General features: G+C 54.3%; 1 protein-coding gene across 1 annotated transcript; it reads right to left on the bottom strand.

The window, feature by feature from the left end:
• Window positions 1-13,321, bottom strand: RSPO1 (R-spondin 1). Its single transcript, XM_054571567.1, has 5 exons — window positions 13,225-13,321; window positions 3,428-3,619; window positions 1,314-1,463; window positions 894-1,082; window positions 1-167 (listed from the first exon to the last, which is right to left on the bottom strand). Exons 1-5 carry the CDS (start codon window positions 13,316-13,318, stop codon window positions 1-3), a joined length of 792 nt encoding a protein of 263 aa, XP_054427542.1. The 5' UTR covers window positions 13,319-13,321.
• Window positions 13,322-14,175: the final 854 nt, after the last annotated feature.

The following is a 14,175-nucleotide window of genomic DNA, read 5'->3' on the forward strand; positions in this document are numbered from 1 at the left end:
CTAGGTGGGCCCTGCAGATGTGAGCGGCCCCGTTGTCCCTTGTGGCTGCTGCTGCTGCTGGCCCTTGCGTCTCCGGGAGCCGGTGCCCGCCTCCTTGCTCTCCTTCCTGCTGGCGTTCCTGTTGGCCTTCTCCCGCCGGCCCTGGCCTCCCTTCCTCCTCTTCTGCCCTGCAACCCAACAGCAGGAAGATCGAACACAGGATGTCCTGCCACATGCAGGGAAGCCCCAGGCATAGCCATGGGCTGGGAGGGGAGTGGTGAGGAAGCTGGGCAGGGGGAGGCTAGCAGGAGGCTGGAAAAGCTGCCCTTAGGTAGCCGGGGTGCCCTAAAGCCTCCTCTGACCATCACCCACTTCAGAGGACCCTGCAACATGAGGGGCGGCGCCCAGGAGCCCTTTCAGCCTCTACGGCTGAATGAACTACGCACCCTCCTTTTCCTCATGTCTTCCTCGGACCTGGGATCCCAATGGGCCAAGACATTTAGTTCAGTTTTTAGGGCAGGCAGGATGGCCCTCTGCAGCCAGCTGCCACATCATTGCCAGCGGCAGGTTGAGTGACCTTGGTCAAATCACTACACCTCTCTGGTCTTCGCACCACCTCCCATGCCCTCATCTGACCTCTGAGGGCTCTTCCAGTGCCAACATCCGCTGGCTCCGAAGAAATGGACAAGCTGAAAGGATAGGGACCCAGGAGTTTCCAGCTCCCACCACACAGAGCTGTGGGTCTCCACCGGGACCCGGCACTGGTTTGCACAGTACAGGGTCTTGAGTTGAGGATACCCCCTCTGGCCCTGGCCTCACACCCTCTCCTGGGCCATAGGCAGGAAGCAGAGGTGATCAGCTCTCTTGTGGCTGTGCCTGACCCCGACCCCAGGGAAGCAGAGGCCGCAGCTCACCCTCAGGACAGGGCGTCCTCTGCACTGTGCACCTCCGGATCTCTTTGGTGTTGGAACAGGTGGCGTGGTCCCCCCCAGGGGCATGGAGCACCCTTCGCGTCCGCTCCTCAGAGCCCCTCCGGAAACCACAGAGCTTCTTCTTCTTGGAGCACGGCCCCCACGGGGACCACTCAGTCATTTCGCATTGAGCTGGCAGGAAGGAAGGGAAAGAGGAGGGGAGGATCACATCTCCTCTCCTGGCCCAGAATACCCCCGGGGAGCTCCTCCCACCTGCTCTCTACCTGGGGCTCAGGCCCAGAGGGCAGACAAGCCCTGAGCGAAGCCCCAGAGGGCGGTGGTGGGGCAGGGTGCCTCAGGACCGTGCCCAAGCCCACACTCTCCCTGGCCTGCCCTGCTGTGCACAGCACCCACGGGACTTACCAGGACTGCTGCACTCCATGGTGCCGTTGGTCGCTGCAGAGCCCTCGGGACAGGTCGGGTAGCAGCGGCCCTTGTGCAGGTACAAAGTCTCTTTACACTTGGTGCAGAAGTTGTGGCTGAAACAGGCCTCGCAGTGCTCAATCTTGCATTCTGAGGAGAGGACCAGAGTGGGGGCCTCTGGCTTAGCCTGGAACCAGATGCCTCCCCTTAACCCCATTCCAATGCCCACCACACCGAGGGCAGGATGGTGGTCTGGAGCTATGACTACTGCAGAGAGGAGTCTTGGGGCAAGATGGGGCGGGGAGAGAAGGCCCAAGTGGCCACTCTTCAGGGCTGTCTGGGACTCACCAGGATCAGCCAATCCCAACCCAAACCCAATCCCAGGCCCTGGAACCTGAGGTGAGGCCCAAGAAAGTCAGTTTCAGAGGACGAGAGCAGGGCCCTCTGGGATTGGTGGGGGTGAGAGAGGAGGGTCGCCCAGAGGGCCACCTAGTCAGAGCTGAACTGAGGGATACAGTGGTCCTCGACCACAGCTGCATGGTCTCCTCTTCCCCCACTGCTGGGCATCCATGAGACCCAAACCCTGGATCTCCTCCTGCCTGGGGCAGAAAGAATCAGCTTGGAGGAGGGGGAAGGAATCCCAGGGCAAATTCCTCTCCCTCCGCAAGGCGAGTTCCAGGAACTGCCTCGCTTGGACTCCTGGGTCCCTCCCCATGCCCTCCTGCCAGCTCTCCCCCCTCTGGGGAAGTGGGGGAGGGTGGGTTCAGGGCTGGAGAAGCAAGCAGGGTCTTTCACAATCTCTCCCTTCCCAGACTGTGGGCGGGGCTAACTTCCTCCCTGCCTCTGGCACCTGGAGCCTGGGCTGCCAGTTTCCCGGGAGCTGGCACAGCCAGGAACTCCCTGCCCCAAATAGCCTGAGGACCAAGAGGGCAGCCCCAGGGTCCTACCTCCAACCTCACAAGAGCCCCGCTCCCCCTGGCCTCTGTGGCTTTATCTCAGCTTTGCCTCCCTCCGTCCTTCTCTCATGTTCTGATTCCTGGGTTTGGTTGCAGGTAGCATACAGTAAGAACAATAGAAGCTGCCATTTATTGAGTGCCAAACACGAAGGGCTTTACATATGCCTCCCACACAAACCCCGGGGGTAAAAACTGGTACTCCCATTTTAAAGATGAGGCTTTGAAAAGTTACGACACGCCCGAAGTCACACAATGAACAAGTAGCAGAGTTGAGAGCACAACCCGGGTCGGCTGAGTTGGGGTCAGTCATATCCCTTCCAGCCCCGCTGTGAGGGCCCGTCTCCCTTCTGATAGGAGAGCTGGAAACGCATTCTAAACTCCAAGGCACTGAATAAATGGGAGGGAGTATTGGCTTTGTTCGCTGGAGTGTGTTCACCGTGTGTCCCCCAGCATCTCACAGCTGAGATGGGATTGAGGCATGACAGCATGTGCCTTGAAGCTCTTGGAACCAGAGCTGGTGTGGGAGAAAGGAGCTGAGTGAGAAGACCAGGGGGAGGAGGAGGGGATGGGCAGGCCGGCCGGGGCCTGGATTTCTCTGCAGTCAGTACAGCCAGTGGTGGCTTTTCAGCAGAAGTGTGATGCGAAAGGTTGTGTGTCTCAGAAGCATCTTCCTGGCTGCGGGAAGGAGGGCAGGTCGAAGGGGCCCAGATGATGGTTGGAGGACAGATCAACAGACTGTTGCAATCGTCCAGGAGAGAGAAGAGGGGAGCCTGGGTACGGCAAGGGCAGTGAGGACAGAAAGGAGAAGGCGCAGGCCTGAGTCGGTTGTTGAATGGACAGGGGTGGCACCCATGAGAGGTTGGCTCTCAGGTCTGAGGCTTGGGTGGTGACTTGAGACACAGACTGACCTGTGGGAATATAGGTGGGCGCAAGTCTGGAGGGAGAAGATGCAGTTCTGATACAGACATACTGAGCTGGAAATGCGGATGGGATATTGGGGGAGATGCCTGGCCAGCAACCGGATTCTGGAATCAGAAGCCTCATCTCCCCTTCTTGGAGTCCCCTCTTCCACCTTTCGCTGGCCACCAACAGTTCAAAGCACCCTCCCCCCAGCGTCCAGAGTCTCTGGAGCCCTTCTCCAGCCCTGCCCGCACTCACTGATGCACTTGTTCATGTCAGGGTTGCGGGCATCGAAGTATCCGGGAGGGCAGGACGGCAAGCAGACGCCCACCTGGCGGATGTCGTTCCTCTCCAGCAGGATGAACAGCTTGGGCGAGCACTTGAGGCAGCCGTTGACCTCAGAGCAGAGCTCACAGCCTTTGGCACAGGCCTGGCTCCCTTCAGCGCTGACTGCAAGGATGGAACAAGGGTAAGAAGGTGGCCATGGGAGAGACCTCAGGCTTTCCTGGGCTCCCACGTGGAGGGGGAGGGAGTAGATAGGACTCTTCTCCCGCAGAATGAGAGTGCTTCTTAGAAAGCACAGGCCAGGCTGGCAGGCCCCTGCTTTATAAACCTCCCTAGGACCCTCTCTTAAGAGAACTAGCACAGATGCCTAGAGCAAGAGCTCACATCCACAAGAAATGCCTCCATAGCTCCAGGCACGACACAAGCTCACCCTGCAGGCTCGCTTTGCCTTCCCCAGAGAAGCTACTGAAGCCACACCCTTCCTGGATCTTACCCCGACCCTCTCCAGAGGAAGGAGGGTTTTTTATCCTTGAGAAAGTTTTAAGGACAAAAAGGATAACGGGTTAAACAATAGGAGAAAAATAGCACCTGGCTGGAGACAAGAGGACAACTGGAATAATCTATGTCTAGGACAGTGGTTTCAGCCAGAGGCGATGTTGCTCCCCAGGGGACATTTGGCAATGTTTAGAGACAATTTTTACTATTACACTGGAGAAGAGGGTTGCTACTGACATCTACGGAAGAGGGACCAGAGCTCCCACTAAACAGCTTACAGTGCATGGGGCAGCCCTTACAACAAATTATCTGGTTCAAAATGTCAGTGGTGCTGAGGTCAAGCAACCCTGGCTTAGAGCCATCCTTTGAGGCAGCGCGATTGCCAGCCCACAGCAGACCTTTTGATCTTGTTTCCTCGTCCACTCTGTTCATCCAGCACTCACCAAGCCCTTCCCAGGTACCAGGTGCAGTGTGAGTGCTGGGGACAGGGAGGCAGAGGCACCTAGCCTGCAGTGATTTCTTAGCGGCACAGGCAGGCCCGCAAACAGGCAAATGCTGACAGCCACACACGCTGACACCACAAAACCAAGCAATAGTGGACCCAAAAAGAAGAGAGGGAAGAAGTCACAAAGGAGGTGCCATTCGGGCCCACTCTTGAAGAATGAGCAGATTTGTCCATGAGAAAGCAGGCACAAGAGCTCTCTATGAGCACGACTGCAGAGGTACAAAAGAACTCACGGGCACAGCAGATAATCTAGGGGGCAGGGGGGCGGGGAGAGGAGTGGTGAAAGATAAGGAGTCCATTTCGAAGGGCCTTTGATGTCGTGCTAAGGAGCTTAAGGAACTTGCCCTTGATCCTGCCAGGCAGTGTTTCCCAAAGAGTATTCCTTGGAATGTGATTCCCCTAAACGTTCACAGGGCCCCTATATCAGGTAAGATTGAGAACCCCTGGGTCCAGCAAGTCTAAACAAGATTCTTTACAGCGAGAAGGGGAAAGAGAGGGCTTCATTTCCCAAACATTTTGCAGAGTTTTTCTTCGGACCTTTCTCAGAGCTTATCAGACAACAGAGAGCCCTTGGCAAGTTTTAAGCAGAAGCAAGACCTGTCCTGATTGGCAGCCTGGGTGAAGACCAGAGACTAAAGGACCATTTGGAAAGAAGCTGGCCAGGTCACCCAGGTGAGAAAGATGAGAGAGTCTTAAACAAAATCTGGTTCAGAGATGCTTAGGGAATACAATCAGTAGGCCCAGTGACCAATAGGAGGAGGAGGAGTCTGGGAGGAGTCCCAGGATTCAGGCCTAAGGTACAGTGAATGGTAGGGCCAGTCGCTAAAAGAGGCTTATGGGAAGTGGAGCAAGTTGAGAAGGAAGGAGAGCGGTTATGAGTCACTCAGGAGGAGCCAGGCAGCGAGGAGCTGTAGATATGGGCTAGAGACAGAGAGCTGGGGAAGGAGAGTGGAGACGGCAGGAGACCCTGAAGCACCCAGAACTCAGGCTTCAGAGTCAGCTGGACCTGGAGCCCATCCCCAGACTGTCACCCTGCAACTGGGGTGCGTCCTTTCCCACCCCAGAGAAAGGGACAGGAGGATGCCTCCTGGGGAGCGCTGTGGGGAGCAGCCTCTGCTCCAGGGATGAGCCCTGATTTCACAAGAGGAGAGGAGTAAGACTTAAGAAGGTGAGCAGAAGGGAAGAGGAGAATAACAAACACAACGATAACCATAACAACAAAATCATAATCATAATAATGGCAGCGTGTTACTAAATTCTGTGGCTTTGCAAGTATTGACTCACTTAACCCTTACAACCCACGAAGTAGGTATGGTCATTTTCTTTTGAGTCCTCATTTTTACTGATGAGGAAAGGAAGGAGCTAAATTCCTTGAACAAGGCCTCACAGCCAGTACGTCTTCCAGGCAGAGGGCACCAGCGGTAGGACAATACAAGGTGACCTGGAGACTGAAAGTATGACTAGGCTGATTTTTAAATTGTATGGAGTCAATGTTATTTAATGAATCAATAAATTAGAAAAAGCTAATATTGTTCTTGTTGGTTTCATTATTATGAGAGCAAAAATACTCCAAATGTTGTTATTGGACTCTTGAGAGAGCCCTTGGTGTTATTTTCCCCCTTTGGGCCTTTATTCAGCAATATTAGAAATTAATTAAATCACTGTAGATATTAGGTACCATTTCTACCTCAAATATATTAAATCCTATACTACTCAACGTTTTTACTTAATTCATTATTGAAGTGAATGCTCCCTCTAGGTTTTTGCCTTAGTTTCAATAACTGAAGTCATTCACATGTCCTATTTGCAGCCTTTACAGCTATGTTCCCGTGCTCATTTATTCTTTCCTTATGACTTTAGTGAAGAACAGATTTGCAAAAGGCCTTCTTGGAATCCTCCTGCCTACCTCCCATTCAACCATCAATAAACCTCTGAGTGTATTTTCCTTCAGGTCTGTCAATGACACGGCAAGAAAAAGTGTGGCACACGTAGGGATCTGAAAGGCAATGAGGAATCACTGTGGGCTTCAAAATAGGAGACACGGTGTGGATTCTGATTTAGAAAAACCATTGTGTCGTGTAGAGAGTGGGTTGTAGGAAGGCAAAATTGAAGGCAGGGGGATTCCCAGGTTCAAAGACATGGAGCTGAACCAAAAGGATGGAAGGGAGGAGTCACGTGTAAGATATTCAGGTGGTAGAATCAACAAGACTAGGTGATGTCAGGGAAAGCACAAGCCAAGGATGACGTGGAGGTGTTGGGCTTGGGAGACAGGGTAGCTGTTGGCTCTTCGCTAACAGAGGGACCACAGGAGGAAGGGCAGGTTTGGGTAAGGAAATGATGAGTAGCAGAGTTTCAGATGTGTTGAGGTTGTGGTTCTTGTGGGAAACCCAGAGGCAGCTGAACCTGTGGGTCTGGAACTCAAGAGAAACACTTTAGCTGGAGATGGAGACATGGAGTCCTTAACATGTAAATAGTCATCAAAGGCACAGAGGCCCATGGGATAGCAAGGAGAGTGGGTACAGAGAGTGAGAGGAGGCATTAGACATTTAAGAGAAAGACAGAAAATAAGGGCCAGCTTCGAGGCCAAATAGGAGCAAACAGGCAGGTAGGGGATGCTCAAAAGCATATTGCATCATGGAAGCCAAGAGAAGAGTACACTCCACAGAGGAGTGAGGCTTCACATGCCAAATGCTGCTGGGGTGTCATGTAAAGATTAGCAACAAACAGGTTGTTGATGCCTCAGGTGGGGGATGGAGAGCAGGGGGCGGAGGTTGAAGAGTAAAAAGAAGGGGAGGAAGGAGAGCCATCTTATTTCAAGAAGCTGGCTGCGGAGGAGGGAGAGAACTCAGAATCCATCCTGGGAGCCGTCACTGGGGGTAAAGCATGGGAGTGGAAGGCATCCCGGGGTAGGGGCTGTGCAGCTGGTAAAGGCGGCCAAAGGCGGCGAGGCCTGGGCAACACTCACAGTCAGCAGACGAGCAGAGGAAGAGGGACAAGCTGAGTAGGAACCATTGGAGAGGCGAGAGGAGACTGAGAGAGAGTGGGGCTAGGAGCCAAGTTGAAAAGGGAGAGATCACAGGGACCAGGGCTGGGAGGAGACCATGGTCGGCGAGCTCTCAGGAGAATCTAAGGAGGCTTGCATTAGGAGGTGGCCTTGAGAAGGGCAGTTTCGGTGGAGCGGTCGGGATCAGAGCCAAACCACAGTGGGCTGAAGAGTGAGCAGAAGGAATGGAGGTGGAGGTAAAGCGAAGAGAGGGGCCAATAGAGTCAGAGAACATAGGGAGCGAGAGAGGGGAGAGACCAGCTGGGAGGGGGACTCTGATCACAAGACTCAGAGGCAGGCTAAAGGCCCAAGGACACGCGAGGGTCAAGTTATAGAGCTCAGGTGGAAAAACTGGCCTTGAGGCGTAAGGTCAGGGTCAGGGACAAGGGACTAGGGAGTTAAGCTCCATGAGGTTTTGGGGCTCAGCAAGGTGGAGAGGGGCTCAGTGATGGGCAGGGGTCAGTTCAAGGAGGAAAGGGATGCTTATCAAGGGGGTAGGAACCAAAAGGTGTCCTCAGCTTAGCCAGGCAAAAGAGTAGACAGGGATGGGCTGGAGAGCCAGGGGATGGGGGGCTCTGTGTGTGTGTGTGTGTGTGTGTGTGTGTGTGTGTGTGTGTGTGTGTTGGGGGGTGTTGCATAATGATGCCAAGGGAAAAGCCAAGGTTCATTCATTCTGCAGACGTTTATTGCACACCTAACACATGCCCAGAGCTGCTAGGAGCTCGGAATGTGGAGGTGAAGCAACAAAAACCCACCCAGGAGTGTGGGAAACAGGGTTGGCTATGCGCTGTGGTGAACGAAGGAGCAATGGAGGGCACTCCCTGCCCCAGCCGGTTAGGTGAAGAGGGTGTGCCAGGCGGGAGGAAGGGCCTGTGCAAAGGTTCGGAGGCACGGACCGTCCTAGAGTGTTCACAGAATTGAAAATAGGGCTTTATTCTATTGGCAAGGACAGGGCCCACAGAAGGGCATGGTCAGAGTCAGTGGGACAGGCTCCCTCCAGGCCCAGGCCTGTGATGGGGTGGGAGGGGCATGCGGATGAGCAGCCGTGCAGGGCTGCAGCCCGGCCAGAGAGGCTGGGTGGGCTCAGTGGAGGGGGGCTCAGCAAGGGGGTGGCACCTTCTTTCCAACTTCTTCATAACACCCCCCAAACACAGCTCTGCCCTTCCCACCCCCCGCTTCCCACTCGGCTCCCAAGCACTCAGTGTAGCCTGTTTCCCTGAGCCAGGAAGGCAAGGCTGTGCCCTCCTCCATTTCTCTGCTGCTTCTCCTCCTCCTTCATCCTCGTCCAAAACCCTTCAAGCTGATGTCCATATAATCAGCACCCTTTCATCCCTAAAGAATGGCTTGTCTTCTCCCAATTACCATCTTTCTAAAACCAAAACTGAGGTTGTCACACCCCTGCCTAGAATCCCTCAATAGCTCCCTAGGCCTGCAGAATCAAGACTCAGCTCCTCCACCTCTCCTAAAAAGCTTCCATGAGTTGATCCCACCTGCTTCATCTCTCAACACTATCCCTAAGCAATATGGAATTATTCTTGTTTCTCTGCATACATCACACTACTTTACACTTCTTTCTTGCCTGTGTGCAAGGTGGTCTTTCTGCCTGGAACACTCTGTGCCTCCTCCGGAGCCTGACTAACTCCTTCAAGCCTCAGAATAAAGTCACCTCCCCCAGGAAGTCTCTCCTGATCTCTCCTCCTTGAAAAATCTGGATGGAGTATTTCTCTATGTTCCCATGTCCCGAGTACTTGTATCCATCATAGTAGACATCACCGCGTGTTGTTATTATCTTCTAAATGTCTTTTTATTTCCCCACTAGAAAGAGCTTTGGAGGGCAGAACATGTCTTATTGATGAATGAGAGCCCCGTGAAAGAATGAGGGTCCCCCCAGAACGTAGGGCTGAGGATGTGGTGAGTGAGACAGAGGCTCGGGGAGGCGAGTACATGCACGGAGCTCACTGAGTATTTGATAGAGTGTGGGGAGAGGGACCAGATAGGAATGGGGCTCGGCTGAGCTGGATGAAGGTCAGTGAGGGGTGGAGAGGAACTCACCGTGACCCAGAGGAGGAATGACCCTGGAAATTGGTTCAGTAAGAGACCTGAGTTAAGTTGGCAGAGGTGGGGGGAGGGGGTGACAGGGAATAGGGCTTCAGCGAGGGGACAGGCAAGGGCCCTTCTCAGGCCTCACACTCTCCCAGGAGATGTATCTATCCCTGGTGCCCAAGGCCATCCAGCGTACCTCCCTGGGGAGATCTAGCATTCTTTAACTCAACTGGGAGTTCAGACCTTCACTTTTTCTCACCTGGGCTCAAATAAATTTTGAACTGACCTATTTGCCTCCCACCTCAAGCCACCTCCCCTCTCCCTGTCCTGCAGCTGGACCTGCCGCTCCTCTGATTAAAGCCTCTCCGTGGCTTCTCGTTACCCATGGCTCAGGTCAGGTCAAGCGCAGACCCTCAGTCTGGCCAGTACAACATGCTCCACCACCTGACCTCCGCGCACCTCTGTGGCATCGTCAGCCCAAGACTCCCCCTCGGCCCCAGGCAGCTGTCCATGCTGCATCTGAGGGGTGTTGGGCTGTTTGTTTTAGCAGCACAACCCTTCATTTTAATAGAAAAGAGCCTCCATGTATGAAATCGGTATGAGCACAGCTGCCCCAGCTGAAACTCTAGGGGTCCCCCGAACTCCTCTTTGAAACCATTTCTCCATCTACAACTCCTGCCCCCCACTACCTGAGCAAACAGTCCGTTCTTCCTCCCAACTCCATACCTGTGGACGTGCTGGTATCCCGCTCCATTGCCACAGATCACCTACCAACCTCTAAAAACACAGCTCAGGAGGTACTGGCTCTGGGCCCTCCCATCTCCCCCAACCCCCGTCATCCCGTGGTAGCATCAAGACACTAGATTGAAATTGTTCCCCATTCACCTCCTCCAGACACTTCTCAAGATTCATTTCTATGACCCAGAGCCAGGCTCTGTAGCTTCCTCATGGACATTAGTGAAATGGCCCAAGGAATGAGAGAAGGACTCTACAGATGGTCAGTGCAGGAGGGAGTGAAAGCTCCAGGTGGGGAATGGGGCCGTGAGAAAGGACAGAAAGGGGGGTCCAGCTTCTGGAGGGGTCAGGGAAGGACTGGGGGCTTCAGGGGGACAGAACCGAGGCGCGGCCCAGAACGTGATAGGGGAAAGGTCTCAGTAGGGGAGGGAGAACTCAACGTCAGGGATGCTGAGGGAGTATAGGCCCCGTGAGGGGTGGGACATCTGGGTGGGAAGGCAGTGAGGAGAGGGTGAGAGCCAGTGAGGGTGACTGAGCGGGAGGCTCAGGGCTGGGACGCGTCCTCCGTGAGTAGAAGAGGAGAAGGACCCTGCCAGGTCCGTAACGCGTAGCGGAAGAATTCTTTGCTCAACTTCTGCCCCTCCGTGCAGGGAGACCATCACTCATACCCAAAATCAGCCATTTTGGGGCTTAAAACTGGTGTGTGGCTCCAGAGCAGAGCTACATCCAGAGGCTTCAGGTGGCCCCTCAGTCCCATGGTTACAGGGTGTTAGGCAGAGTGGACAGACCTGAGGCTCATATACATAGCAAGCCTGTCTCTGCCCCACGGTCTGCCCAGTGCCCGTCCACATGGTCAGCGGGCCAGGGCACCCACACACAGATGTCTGGCTCCTCTTTCTTTTCTATCCCCCTCTTCCCTGGACACTGTAGGGCAAAATGGTCCACAGGTTGTTTATATAACAACAACATGCCTCCTGAAGTCAGTAGGGAGCTTGAGATTTCACCAAGGTTTCACTACGTGTCACATGTCGTGCCTCGTAAGCCTCACTATATTCCTATACAATGACACTTGTAGCGTTAGGGTTATTCTTAAAGCAGTACTGCCTAGCAGTGTCCACCCTCATCTCTCTGAGCACATGTCCCTCTTGGACCCTCACTGCACCCCAAGTCTTTCCCCTCACCTCACCCCCATCTTCCTATCTCACCGTCAAGAATGTGTCACTCATCACTTGGTAATAAAAACCGGGTTACCGCTGCTGAGGCTGTGGGATGTGGCTGTATCAAAAGTGTCACAATTGCTGTTTTCAATTGGTCATGGCTGGGGCCAGGCCCTTTCTGATGGCCAGGCCAGTACTTTTTTTTTTTAGTACAAAGTTTAGAACGACAGGTTTTCTGACCCCTGGTTTAGGTGGGCGTGCGCCTCTGCACACGTCGGGGACAGCACGATCACTAGCGCGCGTCGCACAAGTGTGAGTGGTGCCGCTCCTGCTCATTGTCTCATCTCGGAAATAGAGGAGACATTAAACACTGCTAAACTGCCTCTGGCCCGTGGAGTCCAAAATCCTGGCTGTGATAGGGGAGGAGGGAGGAAAGTCAAGGCCTCGCTGCTGATTAAACCTAACCGTCTCTAATTGTTTGTTAAGCCAGGGATTTTCAGCTTCGCCAGTTCTCTGAGCTTCTGTCTCTGGGCTGGGCTCTGCCCTTGGCCGCTCCTGTGGAGACCCAACCAAACTCCACTGCCTTCCAACCTTTCCTGGTGGCCTCGGCCTGCAGGACTCAAAAGGGAAGCAAGGAGCGGGCGCGCCAGGCCTCCGAGGAACTGCTGCTCCTGGGCGTGACATCTCTGCTGGGGGATGTTGAAAGACAGGCCTTGGGGTCGAGCCCCAGGTCTGTAACACAGGCCTCCACCTCACTCCTGACCTCCTGACGCTCGTCTCTCACGCGCAGTGGCCACTCCCGCAACATAACGGACAGGTAGAGAACCCCCATCACTGGAGACATTAAGCAGAGGCTAGAGGACCTGCTCTTGGGAACGCCTAGAACAGGACCCTGGGAGGGACAGTGACGGCAGTGGGGACAGAGTCAAGTTGAATTCTATCAAGCTCTGTTTTCTCGAAGACTTGGCTCACAGGAATTAGGAGACCCGGGTTCCAATGCCGACAGTGTGTCCTTAAGCCTGTCATCTCTTCCCCTATCTTGGCCTCAGTCTCCCCATCTGTACAATAATGGATTTATTGTATTTTAAGCTGTGAGCACCCTTTCTGCCAATGATATGCGGAATCTTACAGAAAGTAGGAAAGAGCAAAGTTGCTCTGATGGGAAGGCGGGGCAGCACCCAATCCCTGCCTACTTGCCTCCCCTTCACCTGCCCCATGCAACTCCTTGCTTCCCACTGGGCAGGGTTAACAGCCACAGGAGTGGACAGTCCCACAATCTTCCAGCTGCGCCGTGCCTGCCCTGTGATCTGCGCAGGGAAAGCTGTTGCCTACCACCACGCTGGACAGAGTTCCTGACCCAAAGCGGCGGAGGGCTACACTTCAGCCACCACTGAAAGGAAGGGCCCTGAACTTTCAAGGCAGAGGGAACCAAGCATCCTGGGGTAGGGGACTGGGCGGGTCATCTCCATGGATACCACACACAGCTGGTGTTATGTCAAAGGGCATAATCAGCACACTGGATCCTCACAAGAGAGGGGTAAATCTAGAAAGCAGAGTTTACAAAGGGGAATATAGACCAAGGGAGTAATCTACAGAGTGGGCAATTTCAACAAATTAATCCACAAACTGGATAATCCACAAACAGGATCATCTGTTGAGTAATCTACCCAAGTAGAAATCAGCAATGGTCATCGGAGAATGAAGTCGCCAAAAGCCCACGAGTCCCCGGGTGGCCCCTCTAACACGCGCACGGCTCCGAGGCCCCCCATGATCAGCCCCACTCATTACTCACTCCGCCTCTGCCTCTTCCCCTTGATCCCCCGGCTGCCAGCAGTGAGATGCATCCAGCTCAGAACCAGGGCCACCACACACAGCCCAAGCCGCATAGTCACTCGCCAGCTCCGGGCCCCTGGCAGGAGGGGTGGTCTCTGGGACGATGGATGGTGCAGGAGTCTTGTTAACGCCTCTGAGGCTGGGTCAGCAGCAGGAGGCCCAGGTCTGGGCCGTGTCCCAAATCCACCATAATCTCAGCTGGGGGCAGAGAGGGTATGAGGAGCCCACTTCTCCATCTGCCCATAGGGAGGTCCAGAGAGCTTTCCTCAAAGACACTTGGAGTGTCACATGGGAGAACTTGTCACTTCAGCAGGGACACCTCCAAAATTCAACCTGTTAGGGGAGGAAAGAGAAGGGTTAATTCTGGGCTACCAGGGGGTCCACAACCTATGTGTCCGACATCCCTATGTGGTCTCCTACCCAGGAGACTGAGAATTCTGCTCCTTTTCCTATCTTGCAGAATTCCCTGGGACGAGAGCTGGCTACCCAAGCAGCTGGAATATGGTGGATCCTCGCAACACTAAACTTTTGGATTGCTGGGAAGCAGCTGGCTCCCCCCTGCCCAAAACTGGCCAGTTCTAACTAACAGTCTTTCTTTAGGTCTACTCTACAGACCTCATGCTGCAGTAACATCATGTCTCTTGAAGAGGAGCTCTCTGTCCTTCTGTGAGTGACCTCTCAGCTTTCTTTTCCCGGTGCTGAGTCACCCCTGCACCCTTCACCTGTCCCAGAACTAGAGCAGTGGTCCCTGACAAGCAGGCAGGCTCTGCATGGCCCTCTGGGCTTGGCAGAAGGAAAGGAAGTAAGGCTTCCCCAGGCCACAGAAACTCTGACACAGCAGGCCCGGCGGGTCTGGCCTTTGTGAGAGGATAAAAGAGGCAGCTATGCCCGCCCTGGTCAGGGACACAGA

This window comes from Pteronotus mesoamericanus, unplaced genomic scaffold, assembly GCF_021234165.1.
Source record: "Pteronotus mesoamericanus isolate MK-2021 breed Mesoamerican mustached bat unplaced genomic scaffold, CSHL_Meso_final contig_221, whole genome shotgun sequence".
In the NCBI taxonomy this organism is placed as follows: Eukaryota; Metazoa; Chordata; class Mammalia; order Chiroptera; family Mormoopidae; genus Pteronotus; species Pteronotus mesoamericanus.

Coding starts and splice junctions, on each gene's coding strand:
- RSPO1 (XM_054571567.1), bottom strand. CDS start 13,318: ATGCGGCTTGGGCTGTGTGTGGTGGCCCTGGTTCTGAGCTGGATGCAT. Junction 1,464..3,427: donor TGACATGAACAAGTGCATCA/GTGAGTGCGGGC, acceptor TCCTCTCCTCAG/AATGCAAGATTGAGCACTGC. Junction 1,083..1,313: donor CATGGAGTGCAGCAGTCCTG/GTAAGTCCCGTG, acceptor CCTTCCTGCCAG/CTCAATGCGAAATGACTGAG.